The sequence below is a fragment of the Mizuhopecten yessoensis genome, unplaced genomic scaffold, assembly GCF_002113885.1.
Source record: "Mizuhopecten yessoensis strain PY_sf001 unplaced genomic scaffold, ASM211388v2 scaffold6759, whole genome shotgun sequence".
Lineage (NCBI taxonomy): Eukaryota > Metazoa > Mollusca > Bivalvia > Pectinida > Pectinidae > Mizuhopecten > Mizuhopecten yessoensis.
Genome location: NW_018406710.1, coordinates 163,443 through 180,081, shown reverse-complemented (window position 1 = coordinate 180,081; position 16,639 = coordinate 163,443). Strand labels below are relative to the sequence as shown.

General features: G+C 37.5%; 1 protein-coding gene across 1 annotated transcript in view; it reads left to right on the top strand.

Moving 5' to 3' along the window:
- The first annotated feature begins 12,676 nt into the window (after positions 1 to 12,676).
- Positions 12,677 to 16,639, top strand: part of LOC110452591 (sodium- and chloride-dependent transporter XTRP3-like) — a 55,168-nt gene continuing 51,205 nt past the window's right edge. Inside the window, exon 1 of the mRNA XM_021501222.1 lies at positions 12,677 to 13,109. Within this exon, the coding sequence (XP_021356897.1) occupies positions 12,749 to 13,109 (361 nt within the window). The 5' untranslated portion in view covers positions 12,677 to 12,748. The remainder of the gene's footprint in view (positions 13,110 to 16,639) is intronic.

Here is a 16,639-nt window from a genome sequence, read left to right as displayed (position 1 = left end):
GGCTTAAAATACACAACATTAATATGGGGTGCAGAAAATATGAGAGTGCTGTAAGTGCACAATATCTACCGTATTCCACGTGTCATACCTTAGTATGTACCAGGCTGTCCTCGTAGTGAATGGAGCTGTCAAGTTTTATTCGAACTTTAGGCCATTGGCCCATCAGTATACAATACATGTTATACACAAATTATGGACAATGTACAGATAATGAAGACAATCATATTCCATTATAATACCCTTAATTTGTTTGCCTCATAGGTGAATTTTCCTAGTAAACACAATTCTTTAATATTATGGACACTCAATAACTGAACGGCTTTAAACACAGATAGTTTTTTCCAATAATAGCTTTTGATAAAACGTGATCTGAGATTTTGGAATTTAGAACAGACTAATAAAAAAATGAAATTCGTTCTCTACTTCAGAGGGGGAGTTACACTGTTTACAATATCTACGTTCTCTAGGTATATTATTGGAGTTGTCAAGGGTCATCGTTTTCGGATACTTCAGGGGTCGGTGAATTTCATCAATCTACGGCAGTAGTTGTTCTTACTTTGAACCCGGGAGATCATGTCGTTATCCGCGTGGGGTATACCGTCAGACTCTGGACAATAATAAGTAGATATGTTAAATACGGGCTGTCGTCTTTCTCTGGCTGAAAAAAGACCATTGGTAGATGTTTTTACTGTACGTTGTCAGCCGAAATATATGTGTTACACCTCAATCATATTCGTCAGTTTGGCAGTATGTAATATCAAAGTGTTACTTTCTATACAAACATCTATTTGATACAGTGTGTACGTACGCTTTCTATCGATCGGCGAAAAGTCCCGGGTTGCGTGACATAACAAAAATACAATTAATACTGACTCAGTCATAGCTTGACAAAGGGACTCAAATAATCAATTAGTTTAATTTTGGCGATATATTGAAACAGAGACCTAAAGTAAAGGTCCCGTTAATTTAGGTCTCTGATTGAAATTAGCAAATAAACCATCATGATGACCACCACTGCTGCCTCTTTGCCAACGCCAGACCATCCGACATGATTTCTCTAATGGAGGTTAACCACCATCGCAACCATGCGTAGCTTGTTGAGCAGGAACGGTTGTTTCGCTCTTTTTTGGTGTGTTTCAATCTAGTCTGAAAAAACACTTGTGTATGATAGAAGATTAAAGTTGTGAAAGTTAAATGGTGGTCGGGTAGTGCAGTGAAAAGCGCACTTGCCTTTCACCAAGGCCGATTCCCCGATCGGACATAAAAAGGTATGGGGTCACCTGCCCGATCACATGGGTTTCCTCCCACAATAATGCCCCGCGCGCTAACATCCGGGCTAACAAGAGTGATTAATATCAGTTGAAATAACTTGTTCCATAATTGGTGTAAGAGAGTTTATAATATATTTCAATGTGTCAATGTGGGCAAAAATAGACAATTCGCAATATTATAGTGCCCTTTAAACTCGATTCCGCGGGCGTCCAATTTGCGATTCGTTGTTGGGCTGGCGCGCGCATGCGCATAAGTGAGCGAACATTTGTCTATGACCATGATGCTGTTAAAACAAGAGTATCAATTGTTCGGCATTAATTATTAAAAAAAGAGCTCTGATATTAGCTAGATTGCTATGTTGCTGGATTTTCTAAAATGTCCTGATCTTTTAGGCATTAATGAAATTCATGGCCTCGTTTTCTATTTATAGGAATAATCTGTGAAAACCGGAGATGCTGTTTTTATGAAAACGTTAAGTTGACAGCGCTGTCGTTAAATTTGAAAACTATTGAAACAGTGTGGGGCTAAGGGGATTAAATGCTCTATATATAAAGACATTAAGTTGACATTGCTGACATTTGGAGTAGTGCTGACTTTTAACAGAGTGAGAGGTGTTGATAAGAGGACAGTGACCGAACTATGACAACGAGTCTGCAAATTAAAAAAAGAAATGTTACAAATAAATATTTTTATTAATAAGTTGCGCATGCGCAGCGAGCCCCAATTAAACCGCGAATGATTTTACCATAACATTTTAAGAATTCATTTTTGCTTTTAAATTGTATTTATACATGTACATATTTTTTTAACTTAAATGTCTATAAACAGAAGGAAGGTGACACATACAAGGATAACGAGACTGAAAGTACCGGAAAATTTGCTTGAGCAGAGGAGGGGGACATGAACAGGAATAGAATTGAAAAAAAATCACCCCATTGTAGATTGAGGGCAACGACCGACCAACAAAAGAGTGTCCGTAAAAACATACTGCGTCTATTAAAACTTATCAATGTACTTTGTATCTAACAAACAAAGATGCGAGCCCACGTGGCCATCCTTTAGTTAGAGGGCAACAACATAAACCCTCGAGGACGCTTTATATATTTAGCAACATTAAAATACCAATTTATTAACGGTTTTTTCCCCTTTGCCCATTTGTTCCTGTCGATAACATTTTAAGTGCTCACACTGTATCTCAATCAATACAAATGTATGGCAGCTGTACACATTATCGGAGCCACAGAAACAGTAAAATCCTCATCACAAATACAAATATCTTCAACCTTCTCTTTTAAAACGACAGTGCAGGACATCGCTTTGCGAGTCCATATAAAATACAACAGGTGCGGCAGGGGAGATAACTCCATTTACCTTAACATCTAACATGAAGTTAGCACAGTGATAAATAAAATATCCACGTCACCGACATATTTTCCGAAACGTTAATACTGCACTATGCAATATAGGTATGTATTTGTTATTCATACACGAGACTATTACGATACTTTTATATGTCCCTGCTGATATAATGTTACGGATATATTTGACTGAAAGATTGTGAAACGGGACCCATAGTCTTCGACAATGCACTATAAGCATATTTATCAATAACTTTTCTCTCATTGTCAACATCTGTATTAAAAACTTCTTACGAGGCATGCCGACATGTTTTTAATATATCTCGACATCTTAAAAAAATTCCGACATATTCTTCAAATAAGTTTGACAAAACCTTTGGATTATGATTATGTCGACATATAAATGCAGTTTGGGAGATAATCTAGCCGATATATTTTTCTCGTAATTAAGCAACTCGGTTTTATTTATGTCGTTTTATTAAGCAACAGTGATATTAAATTGACACTGATAAATCTAGTTCATACAGCCGATACAAGGAAACCGAAACGAGGCTTATAATGGAGAGAGAGCAGACCTAATGAGAATCGGTTAACTACTGTTGTTCTCTTGTCCCCGAATTTGGTGTATTTGGTGTGTAACGTCCCCGTCATCCCTGATAAGTGGCAAGTCACTGCCATATCGGGACATTAACACGATAACAATTTTACCCCCAAGAACGAGACGTTACAGAGTATAGTCCTTAACTAACAACTTGCTTCGATAAAATCAACCAAAGTAGGTTCCCTGCAGATTCTGTATTTTCCCTTTGCTGTGTGGACATTGAAAAAACGAATATTGATAAATGACTTATATTTACATTTGCATGCCCTATTTGCATGTAAACCTACTGATATATGAGTCAGCACACATAAACATACACAATGCATATGTGCATTTCAGACATTTGTGACGAACCCCTGTGCTCTGTCGCAAGATCACTGACTCGTATCACGCGTCTATCAGCCACGGTTTCCTCAGTTTCTGACGACATGTCAAATAACGAGACTTCTAGAATCTACCGACTGTAGTCAGGTTCCCATACAATCAACAAATAAATTCATGCTTGGATTCTTCACAAATTCGAACTTTCCTCTCTGCTCAACTTCCAAAAAAAACTTCCTTGTTGAGGGCAAGGTTTGATTACTGTGTTTACTGTATTTATCCATGCGCGAAATTTGTTCGGGGGAAAAATCGAAACAATTTAAAATCTAACTTTCAGCTCAGATTTATATTGATAAACCTAAAGCATCCTTTAGACATGTCGAACGCAATTGTATTGATACTGAATTAGTGTGGACTTTCGATAAGGCGGGAATTTTAAATTTCAAATATAAATTGGAAGTTAAAAAGAACTTAAAAGGCAGAGAAAACGTAAATATTAGTATTGAATTGTTTTTGTAGGGTATTTATGATCTATTTGAATGCCACAGCTTTGCAAGCAAACAAATCATAATACGCTAGCGTGCATTATGATGTTTGCTTACAAAGCTATGTCATTCAAATAGATCTTAATTACAATAAAAACAGCTCAATGCTTAAAACGCTGTTGCGAGGACGTTAAAACCCCTAGTAAAGATCAGAAACAAAGTGGTTTCCGGTGATCCGGAATCACAATAACATTACTACTATTCCCATATGGAATATGTTTATTGATCGACATTATTGTATTTACGCTTTCTTTCAGTTTATATAAAATCGATCACTCCGATAATACTTATATTACATATTACCGACGTCAACCCCATTTATTAGAAAAAATCCAATGTTGAAATAGCAAAACCAATAAGACTGTTGAGTATTCGGTTAATTGCTTATGTGTAGGCCGTCCCGGGACTCTTTCTGTGTGACGTAACAACGCAGCACATTTCAAGCGCACTTTTACCCCGATGTGCCTGTTTCCAAATAACCACAGTTTATGGCAGGCATTGTTTCCGAAGTATTGATTGCTTTTCATGCAAAACGTCTCTTATGAGGTCCAGTGGGTCCTTTTGCAACAATTAAAGAGTTTCGTTTGTTGAACGGTATATATTGCGTGGAAAGCAGCTTTCGACATATCGGCTCCTTAACCATGAAATAGCTTTTAAACGCATTAGACGGAAACCCAGCCCATTCCTTAAGTACGTCAACTGTATGATAACAGTTCTTTATATAGAGCAATACTGATTTCTCCACCTTAACATGTCATAAAATGTTGTTGAATTATTGTATTTTTGAAACGTGGGAAAGTCTTCGCAACGTATTTGGTGTTCGCTATAGTTTAACGCGAACACTTTCAACGTCATGCATGTTGTGTACAGTAAAAACATTTCGCCTTAATAACCGTACCGATTATCCATGGTCTAAAAAAATAATTTTTAAAAATCTTAATCCAAAGGCTATTTACATTCTGGTTCCGGTTCCGGTAGAGAGGATCATACAGATCCTTAATGGTTTGGTTTTATTTAGTTTAACGTCATATTAACAGCTAAGGTCATTTAAGGACGTGCCTAAATGTGTACATGTGTGTATGTGTACATGTGTGTATGTGTGTATGTGTACATGTGTGTATGTGTGTATGTGTGTATATGTGCTGGAGGCAGGGTATGTTGGTATATTCTTTTCTTTCAATTTGGCCACATTGTGATAACGCGGATCTAACAAATTCTGAATAGAATACAATATGAATATAAGCTTAACCAGTAGCTTGCGACGTATCTTGGGTACAAAACTGCTGACAAACCCAATCAAATGATAACACGAATTAACAAAAGAGTAGGACCTTTGGTGTATTGACACAAGCATTTTCAGATAGAGACTAAAAGCACAACACAGATGTCAATTTCCTGTTTACTTAGTTAAGGAAATGAGCTGGTGATATATCTATATACATATCTACCTTCGGGAGAGAGACTATGCCTGTTGTATTTCGCTGTATGTTGTAAGGTGCGACTAATATGCAGATCAGCAGAATCAGGGGCTATGTGTCTTTTCCTTTAAAGGGCATTAAAGAAGCCGACTTGGGATCTTTATCCTTTCGCTCTTCTCTATTCCTTTCCTTTATGGCAGTGTCTCCTTAGACTACTGTCTTCATACAAACTTAGCTGTGGCGATGACGTTAAACCCCAAACAAACAAACAATCAAACAAGAATCTTGTAGGTTGTATACGTTAACTGCTCCTTAAAAGGTTAACGGCATATATATATATATATTATTCTTAAACGAAACCTCACATTATATAATAAACGAAACCCTACATATATACACTAAGCAAGTTTATAGAGACTTACTACTTCAATGAAACCGTTTGTTAACACGGAAAACATAAACCAGAAACCAGACAATATCGCACTTGGCTAGATTCAGGTGGAATGACCAACAAAATGTTGAATGTTTGCCTTTAAAACGCAACCATACCTCACCACGTTAGGGTATCAAACCCTGCAGTCAATAGCGGGATGAGATACTAACTGGCTATGGGGCCGACATTTTGTATGTCATGGGTCGGTTTCGTTTAGGTTTTTCTGTGTTTTACTTCGTATTGACAGCTATGGTCATTTAAGGACGTGTCCATTTGTGTGTAATATATGCATATGTGCTGATTGCTACGGTGCTACCTCATTGAAAATTCATGCCGAAGGCACTCAACGCAGCATTCCATCTTGTGGCATTATACTGACAACGGTTAACTAGTTGTTGTGAACACCCTCAATGCTTTCACGTTTAGCAGGAAATAACCCCTTTTTAGGGACTAAAGTATTTCCCAGACTGGGGACATGGATCCATTACCTTCCCCACTTAGGTGAATTCAACTCTCAGGCAAAAAGTAAGGTATTTCTAAGCAAGGCACTAGGGCAGTTTAAGACTGTTAGGCTGCAGAGAGAATACATCCAAAGGTTGCCATGTGTGCATCAGAGTTATTTTGGTCACTTTTGTGTCCCTGAAGAAGGCTAGTAGAAAGCTGAAAAATAAATCCCATTTTATTAGTAGGTTTCCTTTCAACATGCAGTGGGTAACAACAGGTATATCTTTTTCTCACACACGTATATGATTGCTCAGTCCCCGATCTCTTTGTGTGATATGTCTTCGACAATTACATCGCACATACGCGTTCAAAACAGCAAATAGCTTACTCAGCTTGCCACAAAAATGTTCTTCAGTCATTCATAAACCCAAATATGATTTACGGCCAAAAATAGTAGCGCACCGACCAGACGCTGTACAACATTCGGCGCGACAACGGAACCCAGTATCCGGAACGTGGCGTTTCGGTAGGGAGCTAATCGATCACGTAATCGGATTATGTATCGATCCGGCAGGTAATCACATTACAGTTCAGTTATTAGGTATCCACATCTCGATTCTCCTGCCATGACCGGATGTATGGAGACAAAGCAAGCCCGTTTGTTCGCGCGCGTGTTTATTACCCTTGCGTACTACGCACCACTTCACGGATAACACCACGCTTTCTACTAAAATAAAGACAGAAATTTACACAAACACACACACCGCAATTTAAACCATTTAACGGTATAGGTATTCTGTTACTAGTAGGTATCGACAGGAGATAGTTTTAAGACCTCTTCTAAATTGTAGCTTTCCAAAATTCAATTAATAAAATTAAATATAAGAGATGTGCTGCGCAAATGAGATTGCCGAAGCCATAAATTATGTAATACGCTTTTAACGCACTCCATGGTTTACAGGTAATGAAACTTCAATGATTTTAATCAACTTAAGTATTATTTGATTGACTCCCATCCAAATATAATTTCGTTGATATTTGTCTGGAAAAAGTGGCCTTTTTAATCTGTTAATGCCATTCCTGAGTTAACTGTATACCCCTCCAGAAAGCTCTACAAGAGCACTGATTCCGGGAGAAAGGAACAAAACAGATTTAGTACATCACATGACCGCAATTTGTAGATGTCTCCGCAAACCTTGCCTGATGGCAATGAGGGAACTTACATTTTTGTAACTCATTCACCCCTGGAGACACATTTGAACTCTTCCAATTCAAAGGTTGGAATAGTTCATTATGAAACTTCAGGGATGAATGAGTTAAGTAAATTACCACTTATTTGTTACTTTAAATAAATATGTAAAACAAATCGTAGTGGTGTCCCTCACCTCTGTCCTGTAGGAAATATTAAGTATTGATACGACATATTGTGACATATTGCCTGTTTTGTCTTGTATACTATGCTGTGACCCCTACGAAGTAATCCGCGTTTCTTGTACATTATCGTGAAGCATATTTTGGCAGACAACACTGAAACGTAGAATTAATTAACAGCGCCCCTACGAGAGGGGGCATCTCTTGACGTTACGCTACTATTCCAGCGAGTCGAAACAAGGGTAAAGTGCTCGTAGTCGAGGAAGGCAAGGAACCATATCAAATAGAACAGGCGTGTATTAAAATCCAAACACTTTCCTAGAAATTGTCATGTCGTGTATTAATCGACAATAGAGACGACCATCACTCAAACTGAAGTAAGTGGTACCGTTGTTATCACTGCGTACATTTAACAAAGATGAAAGGAAACAATCGTTGGGAAATTCTTTTTGCCGTTCTGAACCTTAATATTTTGCAAGAAAACGGGTAGGGAACGCATATATTATATTCCCTTACTGTCCTTTAAAGCTTGAATATCTCCCTCTGGTGATCACCGGGTTCGTTTGCTTTTGGTTTAACCTCCTCGTTACATGTACATTTTTTTTGCATGGCAAAAGGCAGAGGAAGACGAGCATGGAAAACGTGCTTTGTCTTTCTTTATTATCGTCTGCTTTCGTCATTAACGTAAACAGAGCTCCTTGACGAAAATCAAGTTTGTTTATTTGTTTGGGTTAACATCCTCGTTGCAGCTTTGTTTGCATGGCAAAAGGCAGAGTAAACGAGCAGGGGAAACGTATCTCATATTTCGCTTCCGCCATTTGAAGTACAATGAAAGCTCCCTGACGAACACCAGGATCATTTTTTTTTGGGGTGTGTGTGTGTGTGTGTGTGTGTGTGTTAACGTCCTCGTTACAGCATAGGTCATTTGGAAACTAGCTCATACGTAGACATCATCAAAAAGAAAGTGACAGAAGAGAAGTGATATAAAAAATATATAGATACCTAGTATTGTAATAGGAGCAGCAGGCAAAACAGAAAACCCCAAAACTCTGTAGGAGATCCGACATACACCGTTACTTACGATAACAGGTATAACGTAGTTGGGGACTGTAATAGACCGATCACCTGATCTACCAAATGTAGAAGGACTTCGACATCCTGTTTTGCAGCTTTGTCGTAGATTTTGCGTCTGTGTATTCTTCAAATTGTCTTTTCTTTCAAATAGTTACAGACATTTTTGGTTCATTTGTCACATTTCTTATTCCTCAACACGAAATTAAACAAAAATAAAATTAGTATTCAACATACTTTTTTTATATAATATATCATATCCAAACCTTAGAGATATTATTACTATGTCAAAATGTCGTAATTACTGAAAGAAGTTACTCTGGCGATAATAAGTAATACATAGTTAATCATGCAATTACCCCAATTGGCATTGACTGGCACCGCAGAAAAATGAATATTTATATTAGCCAAAATGGCAACATGTAATTTGGTTCCTTTTGTTGCGAGTCGATCGCAACCCTTCGATGCAAGAACTGACCAATGAGGTGACACGGACATCAGAGGGATATCATTCGGTAACCAAAGTTAGTGAAAGAAAATCAGGATGGTCAAACACGCAGTGATAGTTCACAAAATACAGGATGATAGTCTTCATATTTAAAACAAGTTATAAATCGCCTTTGTAATTCTGTGCTATACGAGCGGCTCTTATAGATGGCAGGAGATTTGCCGACATAAACCAAGAACTGAGAAAACTTGTTTTTAATTGCTTTTCGTTGAGTAGGACATACTGTGTTACATGTATCCTTTGTCTGTTTCGCCCATTCGTGTCGCAATTCTTTGTCATAACTCGAATGATTTCTTATAATATGTTCTTTAAATATTTCAACCAAAGGGTCAAGGAGGCAATTCATGTCTTACTGACGTTTCCCTAGTTTATCTCTATGGTAACATTAGAATCTTCATTGTTGGTGGCGTAGTGGAAAGAACACTCCTCTTTCACCGAGACAGCCGGGGATCGATTCTCAGATAGGACGTGGAAAGGAATGGGGTCATCTTCTAAACCATGTGTTTTGTTATGTTTGACGTAAACAACAATGTTTTGCTACATCATTTGCCTTTGTGACGTCATGATTCAAGACAGCTGTCCCCCGATCGGAATATAGTTTTCTAATAAAAGGCATACAGGTGTTATTTTTCAGATTGGATATGAACGCTATTGGGTAAAGGTCCCCCCAAACCGTAATTATATTTATGTATCTCTCATTCGTTACTGTTCAAACTTTAATAGGACAGCACGTGAAACTTGTGTCTGTACATTGTACATAATTTGAAAGTAAACTAACTTGGGTTAATTAATTATGAAAACCAATCAATCCCTCGTAGGGAGCCACTATGTATACACTGTCTTTCACAATATTAGAAAACATTAGGTATATTGGCCTCCTTCCGGTTTCTCATATGTGAAAATTTATCATGGAAATTTTGTATGAAACAATCCTAGGTACAATTTATCGATCTAGACAAATTTTGAAAACAGATTGACCCTTTGTTGTTAACCTGTCCCCCCNTTTGTAAAGTATGTGTGTTTTGGCGCATGTATATTGATAATGTCTTATTATTCACGAACATAAAACCATACACACAACTAATTACAAAATACAATGAAATACAGACAACAATATACACAACGATGCGCTACGAACAACGAGGACCGTCTTGAATTAATTCAAAAGGCCCCAATGTCCAATAACAGACATACAAATGTTATAACAAAAAATAATGAAAATCTAGTAAAATATGACCGATAAAGACATCCATTGTCTATATGAGGTAGATAACAGTGTAACACACAACGCATATTCATTGAGATTATGTAAAACATTCTGCTTTTAAGATAAGGTTAGCGACCACAGTCAATCGGGAACCGTCAGCATTTTCGGTAAACGACTCGTTTACGGAAAGTGCTGACGGTTCCCGATTGCGACCACAGTAAGATAACTCTTGCATAAAAAAATCACTCGTGCGTTTGATTCTTAAACCACTATGAAGCGCGTCTATAACATCGAATGCGAGTGAATATAAACAGTGTCACCTGTCAAAATGGACAGACAGGAATACAAAAGAGAGTTTAAAGAAAAAAAGAACAGGTTACCACTTGGAATGGCGCCCAGGTACAATGTATCAGTTCTACCTTACGCTAACTTTACCTTTAAGCTAACTTCAAAGAAGACAGAATAACTTCAAATTAACTCTCCAAGAACTTTGTTAAAAGCCCTTACTTCACAATGCAAAGTGGTGAATTTTTAACACCCATTTAACTGCAAGGACCATACTAATTTTGAAACGAAGAGGAAGTAAAATAATTATGGTGGCTACAATACAATTTGTTTCCTACTAGGTATATAAATGGTTAATCATCCCGTGAATACATTTAAAAAGAAACATCAAATCTAAGTAATGGTGTCTGCTTTCTGGGGAAAGATGATTTATATGATTTCTAAAATCGAGATAAGAATTGAAACGAAACATAAAATGTGGATTGAAATATAAGAATTAGGAATACAGTCGTTTGTACAGTAGGAATTTCGTGTTGAAATGTACTTTGGTACGGCGACCAGGTGTCACTTGCATTTTCAGACTTGTTTCTGTTTAGACTGTTTTTGTTATAATGACCTTATCACAAGATTTGTACGAACGTTTATGATCATGTTATACAGGTTAATTTGGATGACGAAGGTGACAGGATACATATCGTATCAGTCATCGAAACGTTACAGATAAAAGTTTCGCTGGCTGCGCTATATAAACATGTATAAAATTCACACGAACATTTTAAAAGTCACAATAAAAAAAAAACAAGTTTACAACAACCTTCTACACACAACAATGCACTGGGCACAATACTACTCTTAACATAACAATGTAATTAACCATAATAACGTTCTACATGAACAGCAATTTACACCACAAACTTGTACACATATCGAAATACCACCAACTAAACCATATCGTACTACATACAACCATTACCAACACCTAGCTTACGGATCTCCGTACCGTACACCTGAACCTCATTTTCTCGGCATCTGGAAAGAAAATAATGTTCTGCTGGACTTTTCTTTGTTTGCAAATAATAGAGATAAAGTAAATTAACAGTTGTAATCCGAGTGCAAAAAATAAATCAGCATGGCTTAGCTAGATTTCGAATCCTTGATCCTATTTTTTTTTTTACATTTGAGCTATTTGGTCAACGGGAGTTTTCTGGCTCAAACGTGCTACAGATATGTCAAAACGGAATAGAAGGGGAGGTCACTGTATGTACGAAACACCACTTTTGAGCTGTCTTCAGTGGAACAAGGATCCTTAACTTTAAGCCAGCAAACGACAAAAGCAAAAATAATGTAGATTTTCCTTGTGGGAACATCTGTCAAACAACACACAACACTGAAAAATTACCATATATCTAATTTAAAACAGATTATAGCCATCTTTAGATATAGAGTAAGTTCCGTATAACATCGCCACAAGAACTAACAGCAAATACAATCTTATGATATTAACTTTAAACCATGATAAAATTTCAAGACTAGCAAGCGGTATTCCCACAATAGCGTGTAACCATCACAAAACAACGTACAGTAAGTAGCCTGTGAGCCCATTTCCCAGAGAAGTTATGCGGACATAAATACAGACAGCACAACAATTGATTCCTTTTTTTCCTAATTATTTCCCCGAACACGTCACTGTGTAATATCAGTGTCCATGTCTTGTCTGCGATACACACTATGTGTTCATTATCATCCCCAATTACGTTGAGATCTAGGAGTGATAGCGCCCTCTGTCGATGAGCGGGAGACTCGGCCAAAGAGTGGCTCCACAGATCGATACCCGGCCAATCCGATACCACCGTGAATCTTTAACGTTTTCATTTCCAGGGAAACTATAGCTGCTTGCTGCCCTATACCAGCAACATGGCGAGTGATACTAGAGCGAATCGTGAAAAGATTGAGTTAGATAATTTGTTGGCCCCGCCCGGAGGGGTAGCGGGGGAGGAGAACGGGACAGCCCAGGAGGGCGAAGTCCGTGATGGGAGGGAGTCTCTAGCCCTGCCCAGCCCCGCTACCTCCTACGGGAGTACCATGAGTATAGGACCGGGAGCTTCCACTGCTAACCTGTTGAAGATAGATCTGGAAAAGCAGATTTCCCGCCACACGGGCGAGGAGCGGGAGACATGGGACAGTCGAGCTGAGTTTATCCTTTCGCTTGTCGGCTATGCTGTGGGGCTGGGCAACGTTTGGAGGTTTCCCTACCTCACGCAGAAAAACGGTGGAGGTAAGTGTCAATACTTTTCTAAATTTTCTGTATCACTTGAGCTTTAATTATAAGTATGCTCCCTTCAACAGGTGTAGTGTCTCATTAGTATATAATTTGTCTAAACTATACTAATATTTTATATGTTCTTCAACTGGCTAAGCAAACCTTCTTCTTTTTTTTTTATAAATAGTATGGTTAAAAACCGACGCAAATTTATGACTGAACAGAATTCAAAAAAAATCCTGTCACACATCTAAAAAAAGTGACTTCGGCATGTTCAGCAACACCAAACTATGCACTACTGTAGAACGCTTAAACCGTCTACAATTATGAAATGTACATTACTGCTCTGTGTCCATGGTTACCTTGAACACATGCTTGTGTTTATTTATGGCTATATTGAGACACAACAAAATGTGAAAGTTGAGGAAAATCTATGGAGTAATTGAATTGGTTAATGGCACTCCTTGGCTGCTTACAATGCACGTGAGTATGGTAAATTGTAAGCCATCAGACACGTCGGATGGACCTACCCGGAATATTGCGTGATAATAAAAATGTATCATCACTTTGATAGCAATACCTCCAGCGTCAGCTAGTACTAAGACTAAAATAGATTCATTTATATTGTCAGAGTTGTTTTACATCCAATATACATTTAGATGTTTCAAGAGAAGCCATTTGAAATGTTTTGTCGCTCCTTTGACATGATGTCTCTGATAGCCAGTTATCTTTTTTCACTGGCCTGAAACATCTGTGAAATAAACACTGTTTACCTATCTGAAACTGATTGCTTTTTTTTAAAATCTTTATAAGAAGTGTAATAGCCACTTAACTCTACTTTCATTTCTGTATTGTAAGCAATTGCACCTTACCTGTATAGTAAACAATTGTACCTCACCTGTATAATAAACAATTGTACCTCACCTGTATAGTAAACAATTTCACCTTACCTGTATAGTAAACAATTGTACCCACCTGTATAGTAAACATTTGCACATTACCTGTATATTCAATTTCACCTTACCTGTATAGTAAACAATTGTACCTCACCTGTATAATAAACAATTGCACCTCACCTGTATAGTAAACATTAGCACATTACCTGTATAGTAAACAATTGCACTTTACCTGTGTAGTAAACAATGGTAGCTCACCTGTATAATAAACAATTGCACCTTACCTGTAAAATAAACAATTGCCCCTTACCTGTATAATAAACACGTGTACCTCACCTGTATAGTAAACAATTTCACCTTACCAGTATAGTAAACAATTGTACGTCACCTGTATAATAAACAATTGTACCTCACCTGTATAGTAAACATTAGCACATTGCCTGTATAGTAAACAATTGTACCTCACCTGTATAGTAAACAATTTCACCTTACCAGTATAGTAAACAATTGTACCTCACCTGTATAATAAACAATTGTATCTCACTTGTATAGTAAACAATTTCACCTTACTTGTATAGTAAACAATTGTACCTCACCTGTATAATAAACAATTGTACCTCACCTGTATAGTAAACATTAGCACATTGCCTGTATAGTAAGCAATTGCACCTTACCTGTGTAGTACACAATGGCACCTCACCTGTATAATAAACAATTGCACCTTACCTGTAAAATAAACAATTGCACCTTACCTGTATATTAAACAATTGCACCTTACCAGTGTAGTAAACAATGGCACCTTACCTGTTTACTGTATCATTGTTTCATCACTTGTTGCGTTTGTACCTGTGAATATGTACATTACACCATTGTACCCTTAGTCGTTTCACCTGGTATACACCATTGACTGCATAAGTAGTCATTACCGATAGCTCACCATTGCAATGTTACCTGTTTACCTGTAGTTCACCATAGCAAATGCTCTTTTACCCATTTACCTGTAGGACATCATAGCAAATTCACCTGATTGCCTGTTATGCAGCATAGCAAAATTACCCGTCTACCTTAAGCCCTAGTAAATCTAAACATCTTTACCTGTAATGCCCCGTTGAACCAATAACCGTCATCTGCAGTAAACAATTGCACCTTTAAGTTAAGTATTAAAAGTGTGTGATCCCCGTAAAATGTTTAACACAAAATTTATCCAAAATATAAAGAAATTACACTGTCAAGAAAGCGTATCAAAAATAAAGCACCACCGGGCCACTCTCGGATGTATTGAACACAATGGCCCAATACGGCATCTTCACATGTCAGCAAGAAAACATATCTTACTATTATGATTCTCATAGAAAAGTCATACCTTTATAAGCATTGTAAATGTCGAACAACTTTTCAGATCACCGTTGACATGAAGGAGTACTATTTTTTTGTAAACAAAACACAGGCACGCTCGGTTCAACTGCACGTGCTGACGTCTACCTTTGAAAAGAACCCGGATTTTAATCTGAACGTGACGTCATGATTAAAAGGCTACGAACGGTCGCTAGTCTCCCCAGGTAACGTACAGGTGAGATGTATGAGTGATCAAAGAGGTGGCCATGTTTCTATCGATAAAGATTTTCTTTCAATAATCAATGAGAATCTCCACCAGTATACCTGTTTTGGTTTGCTTGGGCATTATTTATAGCCGCGTGCTTGGTCAGATAGACAATCTGGTACTTGTGGCCGTACTACACATGGGGATAGGTTTTCATCTCGCTAAAACTCAGCTTTCAAGGAAAAAGTATTGTTGACACAACTGTTAACATATTAACTTAAAGGGTCGCGATTGGGAGATGGAAGTATTTTCATGGGCATTAGGGTTGCTCCTATGTAGTATACCCTATGTATATATGATTTGAAATGGAATATTTAGATTCGCTTAAAATCACCTTTTTCAGATCATCTATAAAATTGTTAAAAATTGCAAAACATAACATAATAAACAAGAATCAAAATAAGCTTAAAAACCCAAACTTTGGGTGGCCAGTTTGCGAGATGGACATCTTAATCGCTGTCCGACCGTGGTCCAAGAGTGAAAATATATAGGCTCACCTGCCTGAACAAGTGGGTTTTCTCTAGGTGCTTCGGTTTCCTCCAACACGAAGACCCTCTGTACACTAACATCTGGGCCAAAGTAATTATTAATATATGTTATTAGAACTCATTCCACTATTGTTGAAAAATAATCTCATGGTAAAACCATTTTATCTCAACATTGAACAAAGAAATGTGTATATTTTCATGCATATATATTTATTATTCAATAACACGACTCGAACAAAAAAGTCTTTGTGTTGAATTAACTAACTGGCAGCCGTGGTGTGCTTAACAAAATGCCTTGTTCGTGACGTGTTGTAACCCTGGTTTGTAGTTTTTGACGTATCTACATTTTCTAGGAAACCAAATTAGGCTCTGAACGTGTGCGTTGCGTGTGGAGAAACGTTACATAATTTCCCCGAAGACACATTTCTAGGAAATAAAATTTCGGGTCAATCGAATTATGACGTGAAATACGGAATTGAATTAGCACTACTCAGGCAACAATGTGCAGAGTCGTACTAGAAAAAATATATCAAAACAATGGAACCTGTGAGACATGAGTGC